General features: G+C 44.3%; 1 protein-coding gene across 1 annotated transcript in view; it reads left to right on the top strand.

Annotated features, from left to right (window-relative positions):
* nav3 (neuron navigator 3) overlaps nt 1–25988 on the top strand; it is a 224546-nt gene that overhangs the window by 192215 nt on the left and 6343 nt on the right. Inside the window, exons 19-34 of the mRNA XM_085769707.1 lie at nt 122–279; nt 1324–1518; nt 1976–2028; nt 3057–3080; nt 4993–5016; nt 5216–5293; nt 11843–11926; nt 12740–12851; nt 13103–13227; nt 16410–16433; nt 16900–17066; nt 19698–19851; nt 21779–21965; nt 24672–24769; nt 24849–24944; nt 25246–25414. Of these exons, the coding sequence (XP_085625833.1) occupies nt 122–279; nt 1324–1518; nt 1976–2028; nt 3057–3080; nt 4993–5016; nt 5216–5293; nt 11843–11926; nt 12740–12851; nt 13103–13227; nt 16410–16433; nt 16900–17066; nt 19698–19851; nt 21779–21965; nt 24672–24769; nt 24849–24944; nt 25246–25414 (1748 nt within the window). The remainder of the gene's footprint in view (nt 1–121; nt 280–1323; nt 1519–1975; nt 2029–3056; nt 3081–4992; nt 5017–5215; nt 5294–11842; nt 11927–12739; nt 12852–13102; nt 13228–16409; nt 16434–16899; nt 17067–19697; nt 19852–21778; nt 21966–24671; nt 24770–24848; nt 24945–25245; nt 25415–25988) is intronic.

Here is a 25988-nt window from a genome sequence, read left to right as displayed (position 1 = left end):
TCACATTGCTTCTATTTTTAGCTCCACACTCATTTCACCAGTTCACAGCCGAACCGCTCGGACGTCCACATATCTCCGTTAGCAGCCGTGAGCTCACATCTTTCACTCTGGGGGGTTTCAGGTACCCTCCGTCCTCCAGACAGACGTCCCACGAGGAGGGGAAGGAGTGGCTGAGGTCCCACTCAACAGGTGGGCTGCAGGACACAGGCAGCCAGTCCCCTCTGTCCCCCCCAGGAGCCTCCTGCACCACCACGGGGAAATACCACTACTCCAACCTGCGTGAGTTTACACTGATTAACCCTTTACTCCTGCGTGAGTTTACACTGATTAACCCTTTACTCACTTCAGTGTCAACGTGTCATGTTCATTCACCTGAGGCTCATTTTAATGAACATTACTAATAAACCAAGTAGTAGAAAAGTATAAAATACAACAAAAATATGAAATGAAAAAAAGGAAACATGCAGAAACAAATGTGACAGTAAATACAAGAGCTCGATAATGAAATCATAATGTTTTCATGGAGAAACCAAAATATCTCGAAGCCCCATAAATTTGAGCAGATTAGCACCATTAGTAGCTGTAATAAGGCTTTTAGTTGAATGAATGAATTAAATTGTTTATTTCTTTATTTATACACCAACATCAAAAACCATTTTGCGTGAACAGTTTAGCCAGCATATATTATACATAATTGCAACCATACATTTCACACACAAAAAAACATCATAGTGACCGAAAAGGGAATAGGCTGAAGCCCAAGGCTTATAATCTATACACTCCATAAAATAACATAACCTAGAATATCAACAGTACAAGATAATAAGATGAAAAGAATCATTACTGTGATTTATAATTATTCATTATTTTACATAAGGCTTTAAAACTCAACTCATCACTGAGCTTATTCCAAATTTTATCTCTCAAGACTGAAGCACATTTGTATTTTACATTAGTTCTCACTTTACACATGAATTATAGTCTCCTTTTCTTAATTTAAATAATTAAAGAATACAAACTGGAAGACTGTTATTCTTTACTCGAAAAATTATTTCCATTGTTTTTAAGAACACAATATCTGAACATTTGAATGCACAGGATCTTATAAATACTGTAGTGGGTTAGTAGGTTCACAATAACACACTTTGTTTATTATTCTAATGACTCTGTTTTGAAGTTTAACTACAGGGTCTCTGGTTGTTTCATATTCATTTCCCCAGACCTCAACACAATGTGAAATCTGTGAATATAAGAGAATAATCTAACATGAATGATGGATCAGTGATAGACTGGTAACTCTGCTCTCCTTTGTCCTGGGTGCAGTGAGTCCCACCAACATCAGCCAGTACAACCTGCCCCCGGGCAGCAGCAGCATGAGCCGCTCCAACAGCATCCCAGCCCAGGACTCCTTCGACCTGTACGGGGAGGGTCACCCCCTGGGGGGCAGCGCCACCTCCCTGGAGGACCGGCCGCGGGCCATCAGCCGCTCAGGCTCCTTCAGGGACAGCACCGACGAAGGTGGGACCTGCTCTTCAACACGCTCTTTAAATGAAGTGACACCTCGCTACGAGAAGCCATTAGAAATAATTGAAGGGCCGTGTTCTCCACAGCACAGCCCCCGCCTCCCCGCTCATAAAGCACCGAACCAGCTCTCACTGTGTTCACACTGAGAGGGACTCGGCCGCTCGCTGGCTGTGATTTAACATGCTGTGATTATGTCCATATAGAGGTCAGCTTTAACAAGGCCAGCTGATATTTTCCTCTGAATGACTTCCATTAACCAGCACGAGCTCATCAGTCTAGTGGCTAATCAAGGATAAATAAGAAAGGAATTAAAATGACATTAGAACTGGTTCAAGGTCAGTTTCAGTAGAGCTACAACATGGTATGAAGACATGACCCAGTGTTTCACAGCAGTGTTTATAATCCAGCTGTCAACAAACCTTGTTAGTCTCTGGTCTCTGTGTGTTTACAGTCCACGGCTCCTCACTGTCCCTGGTCTCCAGCACGTCTTCACTCTACTCTGCAGTAAGTAGCTCAGCTCAGCAGCTTCTCCTCCTCCATGTACAGACATCTGCTGCTTCTCTGACTCCTGATCAGCATTAAACCTTCATTGTTTTTGATTTCAAATGCATCAGATTACAACATGTAAATGTCTAGATATTGATAACCCAGCCTTGTAGGAGTTCTTCAGCCTCTCTCCACTCATTGTTTTGGGTTTTGCAGCAAAAAATGTCAGATAAACCAACTGAATGTAAATGACTCAGAATCAAACTGTGACGTGAACAACGAGCTGGTGAAACTAACTGAGCTTATAGTACAAAAAGAACTAGATCTAGTCCAAAAGCTAAAATGATAGAATATGTTGGACTTTCAGAAACATAATAAATGCTAATGTGGGTCCATAGAAAACAACATCCCCAGGTGTTGTGTTTACAGCTTGTTTGATGCCCAACGTGGCCAAACAGTCAGGTTTATATAGGTTTTTATATTGTTAGAGCACCAACATCCACAAACCTCTGAATATCTGAAGCTCATTGCAGCTCACAGCACCGACACTGACATTTTAATCTTTACTCTAAAAAAGCTATATTAAAAAAGTAATAACTTTAAAGCCTAAATCAAACTAAAACACATAAATAGCTTCACACCTGTCAGCTGGTGATGCAGAGGGCATTACATCAGAGCAGCTGGCAGATCAGTGTAATGAAGCTCTGAAGTCAGCGTGATACAGTCAGAGTTGTAGGGAGAAGAATCGATCTCCACCTGTTTCCCTCTGCAGTCACCGGCCTGGACCAAAGACACTTTGATTCATAAAGTTTCTCCTCCGGTGGAATTCATTTTGTTTTTCCGTCTGATTCACTGATCCACTTCAACCCCAGTGGAATTTTAATTTAAGTTGGGTTTAACTTTCTTCCTCTGTGTGTGTCGGCCTCTTCATCATCCCTCCTCCTCTTTGGAATAGAAATGTTTCTCATGGTGCATAGTCATTCATTATTTTTAAAAGTATTGAAAAGAAGTTGATATTCCACTTTTTCTATTGTTCTTCGTTCCAGACAGAGGAGAAAGCTCACTCAGAGGTAAGGACGGCAGCGCTGTGTCTCTCCGTCTGCTTGCATGATTCCTGAGAGCAGCTCAGTGCTTCACATCGTAGAGTTGTAGATAATTACAGCTTGGAGCGGCTGTACTGGCTGTACTGGCTGCAGTGTAGGTGGGGGGGTTAAGTGCCCCCTCCCCCCCTGCGGCTCCTCAAAGATGTGGAATCGGTTCAACGACCTGTGTGTCACGTGCATGTTTCTGCTGCTCTTTGGGAGACTGCTGGTTGTTTGTGTGCGTGTGTGTGTGTGTCTTTCTGTTGCACTTCATCTGCCAATCAAAGCACAAACAGTGATATTTGTTCAGATGAATAAAAGCCACTTGGGTTTATATTAATAATCATTTCAAGAGGATTTATCAATAAAATGTATCTCGTTGTATAAAAAGCAGTTTAACCCTATGTTGCATTGCTTTTTGTCAGGAAATCTTTATTCATTCCATCTTGACTATAAATAACCACACCTCCCTACTGGTGCTATAGACCTAATATATTTACTCATTATAAAAACTTACTCTATACATACTGTATCTAATGCATGCCCTGGCCTCTGCCTTCATTCAACAGTTTATCACTGATTCTTCTTTGATTTTACACTTTTCTGTTTCTGTTTGAGATTTCTGTTTGTTTCCCTCTCTCCGTTCTTGTTTATCAGAGCTTTACACTCTTCAAGCTCAAGTTTGGGTCACACAGTAACTGCAAATACATCACAGCGCTTGTCTGTCTGAACCCCGGCAGATGGGTAGAGTTTAGCATTGTGGGATGGATCTCTGTCATGGATCAGGACTCACAGGCTCAGTGTGACTTAGGCTGGATATGAATGAGTCAGGTTTGACTACAGTGTTGGAACGGAGGATGAGAAATGAAAAGCAACACAGATTACAAAAATGATGTTTCTCAATACAAATCTGAACTCCTGAAATGTCAAAAACATAACTGAAATGTCACTATCTGTGCAAATGTCCAGTTAACATCACTGTCAATTCATAATATTAAAGGAGAATTCCGGCCATTTTTGACCCCTAAATCGTTGTCCTGATGGTCCCCCAGTGTTGGGGGGGGGGGGCAAAAAACACGACAAATATTGGTGCAGGCAAACCAGAGTTACACCATGGCTAGATGGCGCTAGGGATAGCCACAACGCTAACCTATGGGGGCAATTCTTTCAACCACAAAAAACAATCAAATATCTATGGTACATGACTGGAATCCTTACGACACACCACTGAACTCATATAGTGTACAGTATAAACAGTATAAACTTTGTGTTTTTGCATGTAGCCATCACCTCAGACAGCCGAACTCATAGAAAGACATTACTATCCCATCGCAGAGCGCCTGCTCTCCCAGAAACGAACATTTTCTCCTTGTTGTGATGATTTCTTTACAAAAATAAACGGTCAGAGATATTATGGACATTAACACTGCACTGCTCCACCGTCTATTTTTTATTTTTTTTAGGGGTCAAAAATGACCGGAATTCTCCTTTAACGTCACTGTCAATTCTTAATATTAATGTGAAAAAACAGACACAAAGTTTAACGTCATTTCAATGTTTTTGATAGTAGTTTTTGAAGGAATCATGTAGATCTCCATCCTTTATTTACATGGTCCACTTTGGTAAACTCACACATCTGTCACTTTGCTGGTGACATAAGAAACAGAATCAGGTGTTTGTAGATACTGAAACAGAATCAGGTGTTTACAGATACTGAAACAGAATCAGGTATTTGCAGATACTGTCTGACCCAGCTGAGGGACTAACCCTGCAGCTCTTGCTTTGCCGCTCAGAGTCTAACATGAGTAAATCCAGTGCTGTGAAAACCTCATGGGTTCATGCTGTGTGATGGGGGCATGCAACATAGTGTTAATGTGTACTCTTTTTCTTTTCAATCAAGGGCCAAACAGTCCAAAACTCCACGGTAATCCCCCACACTTTTACGTTCACACTTCACCCCAGTGTCTTTACACACAAGTATTACCATACACCTGCATTAGTTTCTCCTACATCAAGAAGGGAGTTGCAAGTTCAACACCTCTTTTGCATTACAATCACTTCCTTCATGTTGCTGCGGAGCGTTAACACACACCTTTACCTCTCTTCTTTTCTTCCCCAACCAGCAAATCAGAAAGCTGCGTCGGGAGCTGGACGCCTCTCAGGAGAAGGTGGCGACCCTGACGTCTCAGCTGGCTGCCAACGTGAGTCTGTTCACTTCAAAAGGCGCCGTCAAAACAGTCGGCACATTTGCGTGATAACCCACTGACAGAGAGAGCTTCATGAGAGGGAGGAAGAGAAACCTTTAAGACGCCCACTAATTCCTTTTCTCTGTGTTTGAAGCTGATGTGTTGTGTGTTTAGGCTTCTGCTTGTTGACTTTGTTGGTGTGTTTTTGTGTTCTTTTCCTTAGAAGGAATGTTTTTCTTTTGTGTGTGTGTGTGTGTGTGTGTGTGAGGATTGTCTCTTTGCTCTCCGTCTGTGCCGGTGGGGTTTCAACAAGAACAGGAGCCTCTCTCCCTAAATCAGCCGAGCAGAGAGAATCAGATGGAGATGGACGGCTCAGAAAAAGAACAGGGAGATGAGGAGAAGTGAATCTAGACATGAGCACGTCATGCGTGGGTGAGACGGAGGGAGATACAGAGACCTCCAACCGCCAGACCCAGTTGTCTTTGTGCTGGCATTCAGATAGATCAACAACCCCCCCCCCCCCACCACCACCACCACCACCCTCAATGCCAAGTGCCTGATCAAGCGTGGAGGCGACGCTTCGGTCCGATGCTTTGATCACAAAGTTGTGCAGAGCTGAAACTGAGGGCTGAACTGTGGGCAAACTCCTAGATACTGTAGGAAGATGGAGACATGACTTTCTCCAGGAGTTATACAGGGACAGTAAAACAACTTTGTGTTTGTTCTGACTCTCAGAGAAATAACCCACCATTAGATTGTGTTAAACATCTCCTGTGTCCTCTGTGTTGCTCTGCCAGAGCTCTTTCTATCAGTAGTTGAGACATTTAAAACATGCTGGGTGCTTTGTATTCTGGCCTTTTCTGTATGGGAGTTGTTCAAGGAGATATTCTGCCCCCCTTCCACAAATTAAAATAGTTCCCAGGTGTCTTAAAGACATGTCTGTGACATGCTTTGGTCAAAATCCCCCAAGGATCAAACGTCACAGCCCTTTTCATCCTCTCAAAACAGCCCTGTTCAGAGCGGCTGGTTTCAGTGTCTGTCCCTTTAAATGCAAATGAACCGCTGTTTGCCCCGCCCCTTCTACTGGTACCAGGTAGGGGTGGGGTTATGCAAATTAGAAATCTAGTGACATCACTGGAAGACAACTGAGGGAACAGCTCGTAAAATTACATGGATTTTAACCTAGGGAGCCTGAAAATTACTGATTTGTTTTGTCAATTCTCACATTTTGGGGGTCAGAAGGCAAAACAAACACCTAAATATATGTTAAAGAGTCTTCAAAAAGTGATATTTCCATATTATGTCCCCTTTAACATAGGAACATGAGACAAACACCCACACACTCTCCTCATGGACTACAGCATTTCATCATGAACCATGCTGACAGAGTCACATCTTTTTAAGCAGGAGGCAGAAGGCAGGCTACATAATGACCAATCACATGAGGGTCTCATTAGTGGCTCAAAGTGAGCTCCTCCACTCAGAGTAGATCTATAGGTCAGTCAAACATCTACAGACGACATCAGTTCACATGGAACCTGCAGACAACAAATACACAATACAACATATATTGTAAATTTGCATTGAAATAGTTAAGCATGTAGAAAATGTACATGCTTATATTATATTATATATTCTAGCTGGTATGCACAGCACTAGGAAAAGAAAACTACAGTGAACAGCAAAATAAATCCAGTGAAGCACATTACCAGGCTCTGCTGACTGTCTGTAGATAACAACAGTATTTAATACAGTCAGTTGTTTAACAGTGTGGTACTGTACCTTTACATGTGTTATAAGATGTCACCGCCTCAGGACAGCAGCACTGTACAGCCTTAGAGTTGTAATATTTAACTTTTCGGTGTCTTGAATTGACTAGACCCATGTTTTATACGTTGTTGACCATTCTGCATTTAAAAGCAACAACATTCAAGAGAAGAGAACAGTTTGTGTAGCAGATTCATTTATGCAGGTGAATTCCACTAGGGGAAAAAATCTCATTTTCAAGAAAGAACAAAGTGGATATAGAAAAAATAATCCAAACAACTAATCCAAAAACAATTTGCAATACAATTTGGACAACAGAACGTTTATAGTAGTTGGTCTTGCTTGTTTGACTTTGTTTGTAATTAGTTGTTCCACAGAACATTTCTCAGAAATACAATTAATAAAGAAGAACAAACAGTAAAAAATACAAAATTGTATTGAAAATAGTACACGAGGAAAATTGAAAACACATAAGCTGACGTGATTACAACACAGCCATTTATCCAATCAGAAGCCTCATTAATTAAAGTAGTTGTTTTCCTGTTTATCTTTTTTAAATTGAATCTCTTAAGTATTAAAATTGGTTTCAAAGGAGATAATACTCATCTACACACAAACAACTCCTCTGTGTGTGTGTGTGTGTGTGTGTGTGTGTGTGACTGGTTCTCCACGGGTCAGTGAGCATTAAAACAGCAGCGTAAAAGGCAACTAGTCACACACACCACCGTGCCAAGCCATAAGCAAACAGGAAGCCATATGTGCTCCCACTTTGCATCAGAAATAGCAGACAGGAACAAGCAGAGGTCTGGCGGCGGTGCAGCGCCATCCCATCATACTGCATCTACATGACAGCACGGTGGGCTGCTGCTGCTGCTATAAGCTCATCTCATCCCCCCAGTGGGGGGTGGGACTGTATGGAAATGTCAGTCTCAGCCCTCACAGGCTCTCCACCCACGGCCCACTGCTACATACCAACTGTGGTGTGTGTGTGTGTGTGTGTGTGTGTGTGTGTGTGTGTGTGTGTGTGTGTGTGCATGCGTAATAAGACAACATTGTTGAATCATGTCTGTTCCTACTCACACATGCAGATATACTGAACCTACACATTTACACACATAATCCCACAAGTAGGAAGATCATGTGTTAACTCAGAAATAAAGTAGCATGTGCGCATAAACGCTGTCAAATCTCACACACACACACACACACACACACACACACACACACTTAGCCACATATTTACATTCAGCTGAGTGTAAAAGTTTCTTTGTAGAATGAGAATTAGAGCAGCCCAGTTTTTAAAGTCAGTTTGAAACGATATTTTTAGCACACTTCGCTTCCTTAATGTATTATTATGAAACACTCATTTCATTAGCATTTTATTTGAACTCATTTCAATACTTGGAAATTCAACGTTATAACCCTGCACAATTATTGGACGATATTTGGAGAGATTTTTTTTTTTTTAACTTTTTCCTATTTTTTTTACACTGCAAGGTCCATGAAGTAACCATGTTTTTTTATTTTCATAATTTTTCCAAAATGTGTACAATATTTTAAAACACACAGAGTTAAAGGAATATTTATTTTATTTTTTTAAGTATATTTTTGGGGGCTTTTTGCCTTTAATAGTAGTGGAGATAGGCAGAGGGGGAATGACATGCAGCAAGTTGGGATTCGATACGGGGCCGGCTGCCGTAAGGACTATAGCCTCTGTACATGGGGCAACCAAGCTAAACCACGCCCCAAAGGAACAATAAAAGTGTATTGGGAAAAAAATATTCTAAACTTTAAGTACCTAGCTTAAACTTAGTTTAATTGTCAAAAATAAGTTCCTGAATGTGGTCACTTGCCTGATAAACAAGCTTCAGCCTACAAAGTGAACATATTATACTTTAAAATCAGAGCTCTGATGGTTTTACAAATGATATTTCAGGATTGTGTGGAGTAAAGGAGGAGTGTTGAGTTAACCTCCAGCGGCTGCGTCTTCTCAGCAGAGGAAATGTGCGGTGATTGAGGTCGTCTGATCTTGATCTCATCCGATTTGCTGTGCCACTGCATACACAACAATCATTATCTTCCTCTGGCTTGGTTTTGTCCAGGAAATTGAATTTGGGTGTTAAATAAGGAATTACAGGTGTGTCAGTACCCTCAGTCACCGTGTGTGAGTCGTACTAACGACGTGTGTGAGTCGTACTAACGACGTGTGTGAGTCGTACTAACGACGTGTGTGAGTCGTACTAACGACTCCCTCATAGAAAGGAAAAGAAGATGTGTTGCTGTGTTCTGGTGGTGTGTGTTTGTTTGGAGGAAAAGAAGCAGAAGCTGCTTCAGTGTTTCTCTCTGTCTGACAGAGAGTCAGGGTGAAGAGTTCATGGAGGCGCTGCTCCTCCTCCTCCTCCTCCTCTTAACCCCCCCCCCCCCTCTCAGTCTCAGCAGAGTTTCAGTGATGTAGCCCAGCAGACTTCAGTCGTGACTGTGCGTCGTTTGTCGTCCGTCTTCGCCCGCCTTGAGATGTCGTTCACATCGTCATCGGCGGCGTTGGGCCACTTCCCCTCGTCTAGCTCTGTGGCCCAGTGGCCCCCCGTCAACTTTTACCCCGGACCTCCGGGTTCAGGGGCCAAGCTGGGCCACCGGGGCCAGGGGGGCCAGGGGGGCCGGGCCCCAGGAGCAGCGCAGATGGTTCAGCCGTGGGACGCGTCAGAGTCTGATGGGCGCCTCCTTCGAGGCGGACAGGTGGGCCGGGGGGGGGGGGCAGGTGGGCCGGGGGGGGGGGGGGGCGAGTCGGAGCTCACAGGTGGAGTTGGAAGGAGATGTGGCGTTGGAGAGATGTGCTGGGACAGTTGGCATTTCTAAAGGTCAAGACACAGACACAGAGGAGAGGAGGCATGGGTGTGTGTGTGTGTGGGTGTGTGGGTGTGTGGGTGTGTGTGTGTGTGTGTGTGTGTGTGTGTGTGTGTGTGTGTGTGTGCGTGTGTGTGTGTGTGTGTGTTGCTACAGTTTGGAGTTTGTAAAAAATAACCGAAATAGAAAGTTGTGTTGTTCTCAGTCTGTCAGAGCTGTAGATCACACCTTGAGAGCAAAGGCTGTTAAATGCAGTGAATAAAAGTCCTGCAAAGTGGAAGAATACAAATGTGTGTGTGTGTGTGTGTGTGTGTGTGTGTGTGTGTGTGTGTGTGTGTGTGTGTGTGTGTGTGTGTATCCGTGCCGGTGTGTGGTTGTGTAGAGCAGATATTGTCTGGTCCATCTGGGCATGCTGCCCACCTCTCTGTGACACACCAGGCCTGACAGGTGTCCCAGGGTCTCGAGCTAAGGGTGGGAGGATGAGCCTGCACCACACACACACACACACACACACACACACACACACACACACACACACACACACACACTGTATACACAAGTACAGTCTCAGACCTCAGATAAATCCAGTCACACACAGGTTCAGCAGAGCAGATGGCTCCACATTGCTGCATCTTCAGATGAAGTCGGGGTGTGTGGGGGTGTGTGTGGGGAGGAGGGGGGTGGGGGAGTGGGGGGGGGGGCTGGGGGGGCAGCCTCTCTGTGATGTGTGTGTGTCTGACACCAACATCTCTGTGTCTGTGACAGCTTCAGAGCTGCATGATGGTTGATTCATAGCAATAAAGTGCAAGAGTGAAGTCATATGAAACCCTCTTTATAAAGTCTCTGTTGAACTGCAGCAGCTGGAACATGTGTGTGTGTGTGTGTGTGTGTGTGTGTGTGTGTGTGTGTGTGTGTGTGTGTGTGTGTGTGTGTGTGTGTGTGTGTGTGTGTGTGTGTGTGTGTGTGTGTGTGTGTGTGTGTGTGTGTGAGGCAGCAGTGGAGCCTCTTCAGGTGTCTGCGGTCACAGCCTGCAGGTCTGTGGAGCACCAGGTCTCATCTGGTCCTAGTGGCTTCAAAGCAGCAGAGAAATGGTTTCACCCTCGTTCCTCATGGACTTTTTTCATGTTTCATTGGGAATAATGATTCCCACTCAGGCAGATGATCATTTGAGCACTGCATTCTTTTCAAAACTGATTTCCTGAACATGTGAAGAGATCTTAGATCTTCTAAGTTCATATTTGACTCCTGTCCTGTGTTTCGTTTGACATTCTAGTGCTCCATAAGAAGATCTACATACAGTATGTGTAGGTTTAAGAACCAAACTCCATCTCAGTGCAGTTTTACATCTCCTCTCTCAGGCTTCTCTCTGAGCTCTAGTAACAACAGGTCATCTGACTGGTTTTTGACTGATCCAATAAAACCAGAGCAGGCTTCAGGTAGAACACTCAATGAAGCCAAATCCTGCAAGGTTGGATGGTGGGTCCAGGTGGGCGGGGCTTGGGGCAAGGATGGTGACTGCTTTATTGTGACAGTAAGTCCTGACAGCTGGTTTTAAGGCTCAGATTCTGGATACAGGCTGTGTGTATTTCTCTGTGGACTGAGGCTTTGAAACTCAGTATTAATATAGAACCTAGAGCTGATTCATAATCACAGTTCCTTTGTACCATATGGACCTTTTATATTCCAAATAGACTCAATTAGTATTTGAAGTTTCATGCTCTACCCTTTTAAATATATTATAGCAGGAGTGCCAGTTGGAAAATTGCAATAATTAGAACTAGAATTCTAATAGAATAAAAAAATCTGCCTATATCTGAGCTCAAAATGAAGATAAACTCTCTCCTAGAAGCTCAAAAGTCCTGATCTGAGAAATGTTCTGACTCCTGAGCCCAAAAACCATCTTAATGATGTGTAAATCTAAACCTCTGTGTGTGTTTGTCCCTCTGTCTGCAGGCTCACCTGGTGGCAGCGTTCGAAAAGAGCCTGAGCAACATGACGTGCCGCCTGCAGAGCCTCACCATGACCGCCGAACAAAAGGTACAGGGGCTCAGTCCTGCAAGTGAGATGTAACGCGCATGAACTCCATGACGGAGGGATTACAGGGAGGGGAAATAGAAAAGAATAGAAACGGAGAGGGTCTAGGTTTTGCATCGCAGGCGGGTAAAGAGTCTGCACAGCAAACCTGAAGCCTGAGTCCTCCACCGCTCATCTGGTCTCACCGACGAGGTCTTAGAGCAGCTTCAGTGGTGCTGAAACACTGATCACACACACGCACAGCAGCAATATGTTCAAAGATACACCCCCACACACACACACACACACATAAATAATGAATGCCCCCCTCTGTTCAGTCTACTGACGAACCCTGGCAGCTTTTTAATCCTCTATAAATTAAAGCAGACTGGGATCTGCTGGGTCGTCTTTGTCAAACAAGGCCGTCCCAACTTTTAATTAAAGCAGAAACCCTATCTGCAGCCGGGAGAAGCAGAATAGCAGCCTCCCTCTATCTGAGCGTGTTGCTTCAACAGAGAGGAGAGTCTTTTTATTATTATTCTAAGCAGGTGGCGCTGGCTTTGGGGCAAATCCACTGTGAGACTCCGATCGTCTTCAAATACCGTCCCTTACTTCTTTTTTTTTGTTGCCTCTCCTGCTGCCAATGCCAAATTTTAGAATCGGTTCCCAGTGACGAAGCGAATGTGTTCCTTCCAAAAGATTTGTCATCCTTTTTAAAAATAACCTGGGCTGGCCATCAGCTCTGGGCTTGTTCCATCTGTTTCCTGTCGACTACAGAGATTTACATTCCTCTAAAAACTCTGTAACTCCACTACACACATCTCTGTCTCTCTGCAGGAGTCTGAGTTGGCTGAGCTGCGTGAGACAATAGAGGGTCTGAAGACCCAAAACACGGACGCCCAGACGGCCATCCAGGTGGCGCTCAACGGCCCCGACCACCTCCACAAGGGTAGGAACCAGCAGGGGGCGTTGGACCAGACTTCTCTCAAGTTAACTCGTGTTTTGAGGGGGCCTTAAACGCCTCACTGCTTCATAACTTGGTGCATTTTTTAGCCTGACTGGCCCCAGAGGGATTTGAATATCGAATATTGATATTTAAAGCTGTGCTGTATGAGTGAGGGTTAGAAAAAGAATTTGAATCAGATGTGTCATCAGTTGTGCGACAGTTCAAGCTCACGTTGGTTCCTCTGCTGTTCCCAGACCTGCGGATCAGACGGCAGCACTCGTCTGAGAGCATGTCCAGCATCAACAGTGCAGCCAGTCACTCCAGCATGGGCAGCCTGGGCAAGGACGCCGAGGACAAGAAGAAGAAGAAGAAGAGCTGGGTAGGTAGAAAGAGTTTCAAACTACACAGAAACTCCACCCAGGTGGAAACATATGGTTGAAAAGTCGATCTATATTTGTTTTCTTGATGAACTTGGTATATCTCAGGCCAGTACTTGCAAATAACCAGCAAAGAATGTGAATAAATCCCATCAAGGGATCATTTATACGATTTCATCCTCCCACTCAAAAGTTCCCAGGGAAGTAAGTACTAGTACTCACAAATGAATAGTCTGTATTTTATTATGGGGCAAACAGCAAACACATTGATTAATGAAGTGACTTTATCTCTGACCTATTCCCCACTGTCACAGGAAAACCTGACAGCCTCAGTTTGTGAATCCAGGCTGTGTGCAAGTCTCTGTGGACTGAAGCTTTGATGCTTTCACAGTGTTAATATAGAAGCTAGACGTTATCTATAATCCAAGAACACATCTTTATAATATAGAGAGCTTTAATCATAAACTGCAAATCAAAATACCTCCTTTATTGCAAGAATCTTCAGTCCAATACTTCCTTTAGTCGTAGCGTGTGTTTGCACACTTATGAATCTGTGGTCGATCCACAATCCAGTCATGGTCACTCACATATTGAGTGTGAGACCTCTGAGAGTGCAGACATGATGATATCTGTAGGTCCATGGGTGTAAAAACCCTTAAACCAACTCATCATCACCACCGGGCCAACATGACAGTGTTGCTAGGTTACCGTGCTGCAGTGGCAGCAGGTGAGTGTCCGAGGCAGCGTCCAGAGCCCTGGACCGCCGGGGGGGGGGGGGGGTCGAGGAGAGGAGTCGGCTACCCTGCAATTACTGTTTGAGACGCACTTGAGTTTTCACCTGCAGCGACGGCAGCGTGCAGGTCAGATCAGATCGGTCTGAGAGGAAGCTGAGCGGACGCTGACGTCACGGCTCGGCGGCTCGGTGGCTCGGTGGCTCGGCTCGCTGCCACGGTGACGGTTCAATCACTGTGACGAGTGGGAAAGAAACACTCGACATCCTGTGTCTGAGGAGGGGGCTCTTCATCTCTTCATGTGTCAATGAGATCTGAGATACAGCTTCACTTCTCTAACACAGAGTTCACTTTCTGCTCCGTCTGTTTCTCTGTCATTTATGAGCTTGCTGGATGAAATAAAAATAAAACCCTAACCCACAGACCACAGATTTGAAATGTACCACCCGTCCTGCTGAAGGAAACGTCCACAAACCGAGTCAGAAAAGTCTAAAAGTCACATCCGCCACCGTAAAGCCCTGTCCTCTCCCTCTGCCCTTCTTCTGCTCTCTGCTTGGCTCTGTAATAGCGGCTCAGTCTCTCTGGCTGAGAGCTTATTTGCTGCAGCCCCCTGAGTCAGACAGATGACATATTAGAAGTTCCATCTCAGCCAAAGAGCACGAAGCACACATCCGGCTCTCAGTCTCTGCTGCTGCTGCTGCTGCTGCTGCTGCTGCAATGCAAAACGCTTGTCCTTGAAAATGAAATGCACGCAAACAGCCCAAAAGTTCACCGCAGAGTTCGACACCCCAGCCCGCCGCATTAAGCGAGACCCCCGAAAAAAAATTCAAGTCAGTGCTCATGAATACAAATCAATCTCTTATTTAAGCAGCAATTAATTATTCATTTGCATAAATTCTGCCTTGTTGGTGGAGATGGGATGGAGCTGAGTTAGAGGGATGAGCAGCCAGCTGCAGGACCGACTCTCCAACCTGCTGATGGTCATGTTTTCATTTCACTCATGTTACACAAATCAGAGTGAAATACAGTTCAATAAAAAGCATAGAAATATGATACTAACAGTTCAGGAAAATGGGACACCCCAGTTAACTTCAGATGGTTGTGAATGTGCTGAGTCACTGCATGTACACACACATGCAGCGTAGTTGAGTCCAACACATGAAGCTGAAACCCTGAAGAGAGGAACTGGAGAGGTGAGACATCCACAGACAACCATCGGGTGATGAACGTTATTGTGAACACGTTAATTCTGGCGTTTGTGAACGGTGCTCTCTCACAGTATGACGTTCAAGAGTGTGTCAGGTTTCCATAGAAACCCCAGCTAAAACACACCGTAAACTAAACAGGCCTTAACATGTAGCAGAAAACCAGCCAATCAGGCAACACCAGCCACCACAGTGTTGTACCACTAATGTGAACCCTGTTGGATCAGGATTCAAAATTGGATACGAAGATGAAATCTGACACTTAGTTTCAGTGTTAAAGCTGATGAAGTGACTGTCTGTGCTTCTATATGGACTATATATATATACTATAATATGGACTGTGGCAATAACTTATTTTAAAAATAAGCTTGCAGCAATGTATTGACAAAAAAGGGTTAGGGTTGACTATGAACTAGTTCTTTTAGATGATGAACTATGAACTGAACTAGTTCATTTGAAAATGTGTGAAGTGAACTTTTAACTAGTTAACACAGGACACGGTTCCTGACCTCACTGTGTTTTAATTATTCAACAAACTATCACAACTACATGAAGCAGGCATCAATGCATAAACATTTCTATGACTCAAATTGTACTGTGGCCCCCCAGGAACACGACACACTGCAACTAAAGGAAACATACAAAAAGACAAAACAAGCAAATACTCACAACACAACTGTGATGTTTCCAAAAAAGTGATGAACCCAGCTGTGACACATGTGCATTTATGTTCTATTATAGATGTGTTAGATTTAATCTATGTGGTGATTTAAGGATAAAAAGAGTCAACACAAAGGATTGGACAACTAGTGTGTCTCAGCCTGGTTCATCACTAGTTTCTTAAGCTTTGAGCCTTCAGGGCCACCGTATTAACGGTAAGGTGGGGTTTGAAAATGTTATTTATTTACATGAGTATACATGAACCACATGTACTGCAGTGATGTGTCCTTGTGTAGCTCTGGTCCTTCTCATTCAGACCTGTGCATCTCATGCTTTGTGTAAACCTGTTTGCTCACACACACACACACACACTGCAAAACAAACTGCTTTGTCTTTGTGTCTTTAGATGAAAATCAGTCATGCAACAGCAGCCATGTCCCTCAGAACAAGTGCTCAGTAAACATACACACTTCAGCAGTTATCTTTAATCAGCAGAGGGTTTCAGTAGACTGTGTGTGTGTGTGTGTGTGTGTGTGTGTGTGTGTGTGTGTTGGTGTGGCTTAACGCTGGGTGTGTTCTGATCTTCAGGTGGCTGACTCCATCCCGGCTCAGGTCAGTGGTTTCCAGAGTGTCTCTGTATGTTTGCTGTGGTTATTCCCTCCATTCCTCCTCATCTGTTCCTCCTTCTTCCCCTCTCAGAGCAACCTCTTCTTTCTCTTTTCTGGAAACGTCGGCATGGAAACAACATCCTGTTCCTCTTCGATCCTCCTCCCCTTTTTCCTCCTCCCTTGTTCATGTGGATTGCCTGCTGATAGGGTCATTACAAAGCCTTGCCCCCCCCCCCTCCATCTCTCCATCTCTCATGTCCATCTCTACTTACGGCCTTGCTTCTTAATCCCTCTCTACCTGAACCCGACCGTGGCCGTTGCTTGGAAACAGCAGCGAGTGACTTCCTGGTCTGGCAGGATGTGATGTCATCAGAACGTCTTTGTTTGTGTGTGAGGAGAAGTGTGTGGCGACGCTGACGTCTTCTGCCTCTGTGTGTGTGTGTGTGTGTGTGTTTCCCTCCGTCCTGCAGCTACGCAGCTCCTTCAAGCAGGCCTTCAGCAAGAAGAAAACCAAATCCCAGTCGGCCCACGACGAGATGGAGGAGATGAGCGACTCGCTGCCGTCCTCGCCCAAGCTGCAGCACGACAACCGGCAGGGCAGCGTCGTCACGCTGCGCTCCTCCCCCTCCACCACAGAGTGAGTTTCACCTCCCACTGACATGCTGCCTTCACTGTCACTCACACACACTGATGATGTATCTGGAGGGTCAGTGTATCTTTTGGTCATTGGATTTTCTTCTGATCAATGTGAATTAAAAAACAAAAAAGACTGGTTTATTTGATTTTCATGTTGAAATACAAAAAATCAAATGGAAACATGAAGCATTCTTCTTTTTGAGTGTCAATGAGCAATTAACTACATTTAAAAAACAGTTTGATTTTCATGTTCTATTTCATACAACAAAAATCACTAGACAACAGAAACTAAAAAACAGACCAAAAACAACCTTTTTTTTTCATTTTCAAGGCAAGACCGTGGGCTGGACTGGTCTGTAGAAGAAAAGCAAAGGGGAGATGTAGAAGTTTCAAACCTCAGTTATGACTTTTCCCACCTCTAACTCCATCAAGCTTCTGCCATTTTCAGCTCAAAATCTCCTCAAACTTGTTGCAGAAAATCCTCTTCTGCCCCCACTTTTGTGTGACATGCGCACAGATTTCTGTAGATGTCTAAAATCATATCTGAGTAGGGCTCCAGAGACCTTTTGGCCTACAGAACCAGGCTCTTGCCATGAAAATGACAACGTCCGGTGTCAAAATATGTGTTTTTGGTCTGTTTTTTCATTTCTGTTGTCTAAAGATTTTATTTTTTGTTATATGAAAATCAAACTGTTTTTAAAATTGAGTTAATTGCTCTTTGACACTCAAAAAGAAGAATGTTTTGTGTTTCAATTTGACTTTTTGTATTTCAAAATGAAAATCAAATAAACCACTTGTTTTCTGTTTTTCATTAAAATAAAATCCAATGACCAAAAGATCCACTGACCCTGGATGCATACTCATCATCATATCACATACACACTGTACAGTTGTCTGTTTTGTTCCTTTATCTTGTCTCAGTCTAAATTCTTGTCACTCTTATGTTGATGTCGTTAAATCTTCTCCTCACTTTTCTTTTACCTTCCCTCTGTTCATACTTTTCTCTAACGCCTCTCCACCTGCTGTAGCAAGTGTGTTTGCGACAGCAAGTCCTCCCCTATTTGGACGCCAAAGAAAAAGCAAAACGGTCATGTGGTCTACAAGCACAGATCTCGGTAACGGGCGCTGTGTGGCATGCTCCCAGGGAGTGTGTGTGCCGTGGGGTGTGTTGCTGTGACGTACTTTTTGCATCTTAATGCCGCAGAAAACCTCGGCATGAGAGAGGTGACGTTAGACACAAACTGAACCAGGACCTGGAGATAGTCCAGTTCTCAGTAAAGGAGAGGAGCTTTGGCCTGAGTGACAGGTTGACAGGAGAACTATGCTAAGTATACTCACTTTGTTGCTGTTTCTGTGGCTTCTTTCTGGATGGAGAGAGCTCCCCCTACAGTTCTGGAGTGCATATTTTTACACCGTTGTAAAAACTCACAGCTAGTCACACCAGTGCAATGAGCATGACAGTCTGTGCACACCTGCTGTGCTGTGTGGTAGCTACTAGCTAGTGAGGTCAGACATGGTTTCCTTGGGGGCGGAGCATGTGGAAGGATTGTGGATTTGACTTAGAAAAGTAGCAAAGCATCTAACCTGATCTCTGCCTGCTGGTCATGACAATAACTGAGTCTCTGCAATGATGATGGTACAAATGTTTCTTTATTGTCATTGTATACATATTGAATGCATATACAGTGAAATATATAGCACTCAGTTAAAAACAAACGAGGTTCAAGAGAGTTTATTTGTCACATACAAGATAATTGCAGTGAAATGATGTGTGCATATTCTCCATAGAGACTGTGCAGTTATTACACATGACAAGACAACAACATTAATCTGACTGAAAAGAAAACTAAGAAATGCTGAGACACACTGATTTACTCTAAGTACACACATTTAAGACAGACAACAACGGACATTCAACAATTCAATTAAAAGGCACAGTGCCAGTGACCTTACTGTGCAAAGTGATGATAAAAAAGTTGATGTAAACAAAATAATAATAAATAAGGTAATAAATAATGTAGATAATGTTCATCTGGCAGTGCAATATCTGAAATGAGAGACAAACAACACGGCCTCAGCTGTAAAAAAAAAATAAAATAAAGTAATCTAACAGAAAGAGTGGCACAGTGACACCCACACACACAACACACATTCACCCACTGGACGCACATCCACACACTATCTTATGTAAGTAGATATATATATATAAGTGCTTTAAAAAAAGTGTTCACTGTAACTGCAGAAAGACGTTCATGACGATCATGATCTGTACATACTTTACAATCAAAAATCTGAATGTTCCACCAACATTTGATATCGCTACCTAAAAAAAAAGGTTGAGTGATGCATGATGGGAGCCCCAGCTGGAAGATGTCCTGGGCTGAACAGTAACTGGGATGGATTCTCTGTCCCAAACGCCACACGCTCCCTCTCCACCTCCCCTGTGTTGTACCTACCTGAGCAGCCCCCACCACTGACCCCCCCCCCCCCCCTCTCAGCTTCAGACTGCAGCTCTCTTCTCTCCTCTCAGTGTGTAACTGTTTCTCTCCAGTGTGTGTGTGTGTGTGTGTGTGTTTGGTGTAACCCTGGAGGTGACCCCCTCCTCCTCCGTGTGTGTAACCCCGTGCTGCAGGCTGTGTGAATGCACCGAGGCCGAGGCCGAGATCATCCTGCAGCTGAAGAACGAGCTGAGAGAGAAGGAGCTGAAGCTGACCGACATCCGCCTGGAGGCGCTGAGCTCCGCCCACCACCTGGACCAGATCAGGGAGGCCATGAACCGCATGCAGGTGAGGCCACGTCCAGCCTGCGTGGGTCTGTCCAGGTTAAACCGGACCGACACGCTGCAGCTGCACATTTCACAGCTAACAAACAGTGATCTACATTTCACATTCAAACGGCTTCTGTTTGGATTCAGCCCTGCCATCTGTCGCAGGGAGGAGGTACGAGAGGTTTTCTGACAGATATAAAGTTGGACGTCTCAGGGGACAGAAGAACCTTGTGTTTGTGCTGCAGTCTCTCCTCCACCAAACTTCTCTCTGTCCAATTTATTCTGGCTAAAGTGCTGCGTCTCTCCCCCGAGGCTTCAACACGACAGCTAGCAGTTAGGAAGTTAACGATGCATTCAGCGGGTTAGTGGAAGGCTGACAGGGCACCAGCGGGGCACCAGGAGGGCTGAAGGCAAACTAGCTGATGTAACCCAAACACACACACACAGTGTACACCTACAGTAACACTCCTGCAGGTTTGTTATCAGATTTATGGATCTGATTCAGTTGCAGGTTAGAATAAAGGTTAGGGTTAAAGGGTTAAAGGGTTAAAGGGTTAAAGGGTTAAAGGGTTAAAGGGTTATTAACTGAAGTTTTCAGTCACCATGAAGACTAAACAGCAGGATGCCACTGCATGGCTGCAGTTAGCATGTTATATCTTGTTTGTTTAATTATACAAAAACCTAATTGCAAGTTTTTCTACGGCTTCATAGCCAGCATCAGCATTAAAGGGATAGTTCAACATTTTGGCAAATTGACCCGTTGCCATAATCCCTATAGTTTTAGCAGTAGGTTCGTTACCTTTAATTTTCGGTGCAAGCTATTTTTAGAACGGCGGAGCAGAGCCGTGAGCTGCTCAGAGCTACGCTACGGAGGCTCATGGGATTTCTTGGTTTCTCTCATCAAACTCATCAAATACACAATCCAACAACTCCACAACGCTCTGGTGGACAAGTTGACCTGCACATTCACCACGCTATGAGATAATAACACAACGTTACGAGACAGAGTTGTTTTCAAGACAAATGCAGAGACTGCTTGTCGAAAAACTACCCCCAACGGCTCTGCTCCGCCCTTCTAAAAATAGTTTGCACCGACAATTAAAGGTAACAAACCTACTGCTATGACTATAGGGATTATGGCAATGGGCCAGTTTGCCAAAATGTTGAACTATCCCTTTAACAGCTAACCAGTTAGCCCAGGCCCATCTCATACCTTTCCAACAGAGATAACTCTCTGTTTTTACTTGTTTTCAGTCTTAATGTGAAGCTAAGCTTTAAAGAATCCACCGTATTGACATGAGAGAGTTGTTGATCCTCTCATCTTACTCTCGCTCTCTCTGAAAGTTTCTTTAAGGCTAAAAGTCTAAAAACATTTCAAAGTGATTCATGACACTATAATATGATACTATGAGCTGCATCAGCTCCAGAACAGCTCGTTCATAACAGCATTATCAGTCTCTAAATACATTGTCAAGGTGAACACACTTCATGAAGGTGGAATGAAACCGTTTAATTGCACAAATGAAGCTTTTCTCAATGCAAATCGATGTTTGTGGTTTATTTCATTCCTACTGATACAGTGCAATAAAAGCCACTCATCATTGCAGTGTCTAATCTTCAGAGATGCTGAGTCATTCCATATTCTTAAAAGAAGCGGCCTTCAAAGAATATCACCATAAAGTCTGAGTTAAGTGGATCTTTGTGGCTGTGGATTGCCTGGTCTGTAGCAGCCGACAGTCTCCCCTCAGATCTGGGATCATGTAAGACTCCTTATCTGAGACTAACCTCCAGTACAAAGACAGCCTTGAAGATCAGAAAGCCGCTTACAGCCCATAATTCCAATAATACCCATTCAGAGTAACAGTGGCCAGGAAAATGACTGACTGCAGCGTTTGAATGCACCGTGTGTTCGACCCCCCCCCCCCCCCCTCCTCTTTAACGACCAGAACGAGATCGAGATCCTGAAAGCGGAGAACGACCGGCTGAAGTCCAGCGGCAACGCCACGCCGACGGCCACGCCCCTCAAGACGGCCCGGCCCCCCTCCGAGACCTCCAGCACCTCCTCGTCCTCCTCGCGCCAGTCCTTGGGGCTGTCGCTCAACAACCTCAACATCACCGACACCATCATGTCAGGTCGGTTCACGTCTGCAGCGCGTTGGTGTGAGTCTGTGTGGATCAGCGTTCACAGCTGCCACTGGTTCTGGGAGCAGGAGGGGTGGGGGTGAGGGAAACCAAGGCAACAGGGACCAATCAGGACCGAGGACTCAAGAAAGCTGTTTAATAATCCCCTAGAAATATTCTCCAATGTTTAGTCAAACTGCTTCTTTTCTTTGAGGAAGGTGCAGCACGTTCAGCTGTTAGAGTTAAACCTCTGAGTGCTGTGCTCCTCTGTTCAGCCGTAGGACACAGTTTACGCTTCACAGCAACTCTCAGGGCACAAGGTTTTTTGTCTTTTTTCCAACAGCATCAAGTTGGATTAGCTCTGTTCGTAAATGTGAGAGAATTGTGTTTGCTGAGAGAAGTGATCCGGACGAGCTGCATGAAATGATGAAATAGCTGCCCCCCCCCCCTCTCTCCCTCTCTGCCTGTTGCACACGCACACATCAACATGTTGAGAATCTCTCCAGGCTGCTCCGTCTGAGGAGCTAAAGAGTTTTGTCCCTCTCACCAGTCCTGTAATTAACATAGAAGGCGCAGCGGCTCTCTCCGAGGACTCGGGCCCTCGTTAATTGACGGGGGTGGTGGGGGGGGGGGGGGGGGGGATGAGCCAAGAGCGGCAACGCGTGGGAAGACGAGTGGGCCAGCGGGCCGTTATCACCCCAACACAGAGCCCCCAGCTAAGAGAAGCCAGCCACTTCCCTCTCCAAGATGAAGCCTAGTGGGAACCAGAGGGAGGTTTACGGGCCGAGCGGTCAGTGGTGGGGTCGTTGTCAAAGGTTAAAGGTGGCAAACTTTGCAAAAGTAGCAAAATGGTTTCATATTTCTGTTTGCTAGCGGTAGTCAGGGCCGTTGTATAGGGGAGAAAGGTGATGATAATTCTAGGGGGGGCAGCGCCCAGTGGGGCCCATAAAAAACCCCAGTAGTCTAATCTTTGAATGACTTAATTATTCTGCTTAGACCCTGACTAGTACTCATAGTAATGCTGCATTAACATCAAAACAAAGTAGGCTAAATAAAAAATGATAATACATACGTAGTCTAAGAAAAAAAAGTCAGGGGGGGCAGGGGCCCATTTTAGTATTTTTTCAGGGGGCCCAGAATCCCTAGCCACGGCCCTGGTGGTAGTTAAAGGTGCTTAAACTAATATCACACTACTTTAATGTAATAGTGATGAGCCCACAAAGAACTATACAGAAGTGTTAGCGTCCTTTAGCTCATTGTGTTGGTGGTTTTACAACCCACAGCTTTAGTGTTGTAGTTCTAGATGCCATCATGAGGTATTTCTGCCTGTGGCGGTCCACCAGTGTGTAGCAGCTAAAGAGGTAGATCTTGGTGGAGACCAAAAACTAAGCCAAAACTAGAGTGAGCATTAGGCAGAAGAGTCATCAGGTGAACAGAGATGGAAATTCAACTAAATGCTAATGTTGCTCAACCCTAACCCTCTACCACATTGGTCTTATAATACGTCAGGGTTGTGTTTGGAGTTGGATTCCACTGCCTGTATAAGGTCAAAAACTTGATTTTGATTCATTTGTCAAATATCTTCAAACAAACCAAGTCTCCACATCTGGTAGCTTTTTAGTGATGTCATTTTTCTTTATTCAATAAAAGACTCACTGCTCAGGTCATTTGAGTTTACAGGTTTACAGGTGCATATCTATATGATGGAGGTCAGTGCAGCTACTGAACCAGACTCAGGAAACCTTGAAGGTGTTTGGAGTTAATCAGCTGATTAGAGTGTGACGTCATTAGTAACAATAGAGACCTTTTTCACTATATTCTCATTTTGTTGAGATAATGATTTTTGGGTTTTCATTAAATGTAAGCCATAATCATTATTACAATTAAAAGAAATGAAGACATGAAATATTTCAGTCCTTGTGTAATGAATCTATATAATATGAGTTTCACTATTTGAATTGAACTATTCAAATAATTGAACTTCTCCATAATGATCTAATTTATTGAGATTGCACCGTCTTTGAGCTTTTCACAAAAGTGACCATGAGATGTTTGTATAGCAAGTGAATATCTTGTCTTGAGACCAGTTCCAGATGTCACACATCTGTCTGTGCCTGTGCAAATTTAACTCGCTCAACCAGAAAGCCTGGAAGCACAGTGCAGAACATAAAACCCTACAGTATGTGTGAAGAGTGCACTGGACTAACTCTGGTTTCTTGTGCCCACTCAACACTTGAGCATAAATATAAAGTGTGTGAGTCTAATTTCCACTCAGCAGTTAAAACAGTTGGCCTCCTGTCGATAGAAGTCAGTGTTCCTGTCTTTTATCTCTGACAGACGCTGTCAGCTTGATAAAAATCTCCTCCTGACCAGACTCTTCACTCAACAAATACCAAAGGAACTTCTCCCTATTAAAAGATTTTCCATTCTGGCTTTTTTGTTGTCTGTCTTTATACTAGATTTCATTTCCTCACACACAGCCGTTCTTCCATTATTATTCAGCACACTCACTAGAAATCGCTCTGTATGAGAACATTGATTAAATGTAAAAGTAATTACCACATGAAAGAAACCCATTAGCTATCTTTTACTTTGGAGTCTGTTTGTCCATTTCCAGCTGTAATTTGCCAGCAGGCAGAAAGAGAGTGTTTATAATGGATCAAGACTCTGGCAGATTAAAGTTGCTCCTCTTTGCTAACAGAAAGTTTTTGTTCTCAGATATTCTGCTGGATGACAGCTACGAGGGCAACCTGCGCAAAGAAGGCCGGAGTGTGCGAATAGTGGTTAGCATCAGCAGCGGACCATACATCACCAAGGTCAGTGGATGAGATTTGACTTTATTTCTTCTAATAAAACGGCTGGAATCATGTTTGACTGAATGATTTCCCCCCTCAGGGCACGCAGAGCCAGGAGTATCTGATTGGCTCCATAGGCGTGAGTGGGAAAACCAAGTGGGACGTCCTGGACGGAGTCATCCGACGCCTCTTTAAGGTAAACGACAGACGACTTTGCTCAGAGGTGCAGGTCTGTCATTCAGCCTGAGGACTCCAGTTCACCTGAATCAGTGAAATAAAAGAAGCAGAGAGGCGTTCAAGTGCTTCAGCTAAAGTTAGAAACCAAGAAACCAAGGTCAGAGGACAGAACTCGGCTGTTCTGTTTGATTTATTGTGTGAGATTCACAGACAGACAAAACAAGATCCACAATCAATATGACAAGTGAATGTACAACAAGATGGAGTACAACATATTTTTAAGTATGATCAATAACCCCCCCTCCTCCTCCCTCCTGCAGGAGTACGTGTTCCGGGTGGACCCTCTGACCAGCCTGGGCCTCAGCTCAGACAGCATCGTCTGCTACAGGATGGGCGAGGTGGTGCGCGCCCACGCCTCCGAAGTGCCTGAGCTGCTGCCCTGCGGCTACCTGGTGGGCGACAGCAACGTCATCAAGGTCAACCTCAAAGGTACAAAGGCTTTCTATTATAGGACTGTTAGTCTGATGGCTGTGTTGGTTTATTCTAGGATAAATCGTTATATTGTTTCCTGAACTTAAAGGGATAGTTCACCCAAAATTGAAATTTCACTCATTATCTACTCACCCCTCATGTCGACTAAGAGCTGGGAGAAGTCAAAAAGACACACCAGAAAACATCCAAATACCTCCATGCTGCTTGTATGTAATGTCCGTCTTGTATTGAAGCCCCGAAATGCGAAATTGTCCCGAAAAAAGTTAAATAAGTCTATATTTCAAGCTTGTTTGTAGCGGAAGCTTCTCGAAGCTCCTCTTCCCGGTTCGTCCAAATTTGACGAACCGGGAAGAGCAGCTTCCGCTACAAACAAGCTTGTAAAATAGACTTATTAAATTTTTTCTGGGACAATTTTGCATTTCAGGGCTTCAATACAAGACGGACATTACATACAAGCAGCATGGAGGTATTTGGATGTTTTTTGGTGTGTCTTTTTGTTACGAAGACAGTTGGTATCCATTTGCAACCGTTATATGGACATGCACTGCTACGCCGAGACCCCCTGTAACTC

The sequence above is a fragment of the Trachurus japonicus genome, chromosome 23 (genome assembly GCF_045865225.1).
Source record: "Trachurus japonicus isolate A0001 chromosome 23, Traja_1.0".
Lineage (NCBI taxonomy): Eukaryota > Metazoa > Chordata > Actinopteri > Carangiformes > Carangidae > Trachurus > Trachurus japonicus.
The sequence above is the reverse complement of the archived record's forward strand: the minus strand, read 5'-3'. Positions and strand labels throughout refer to the sequence as shown.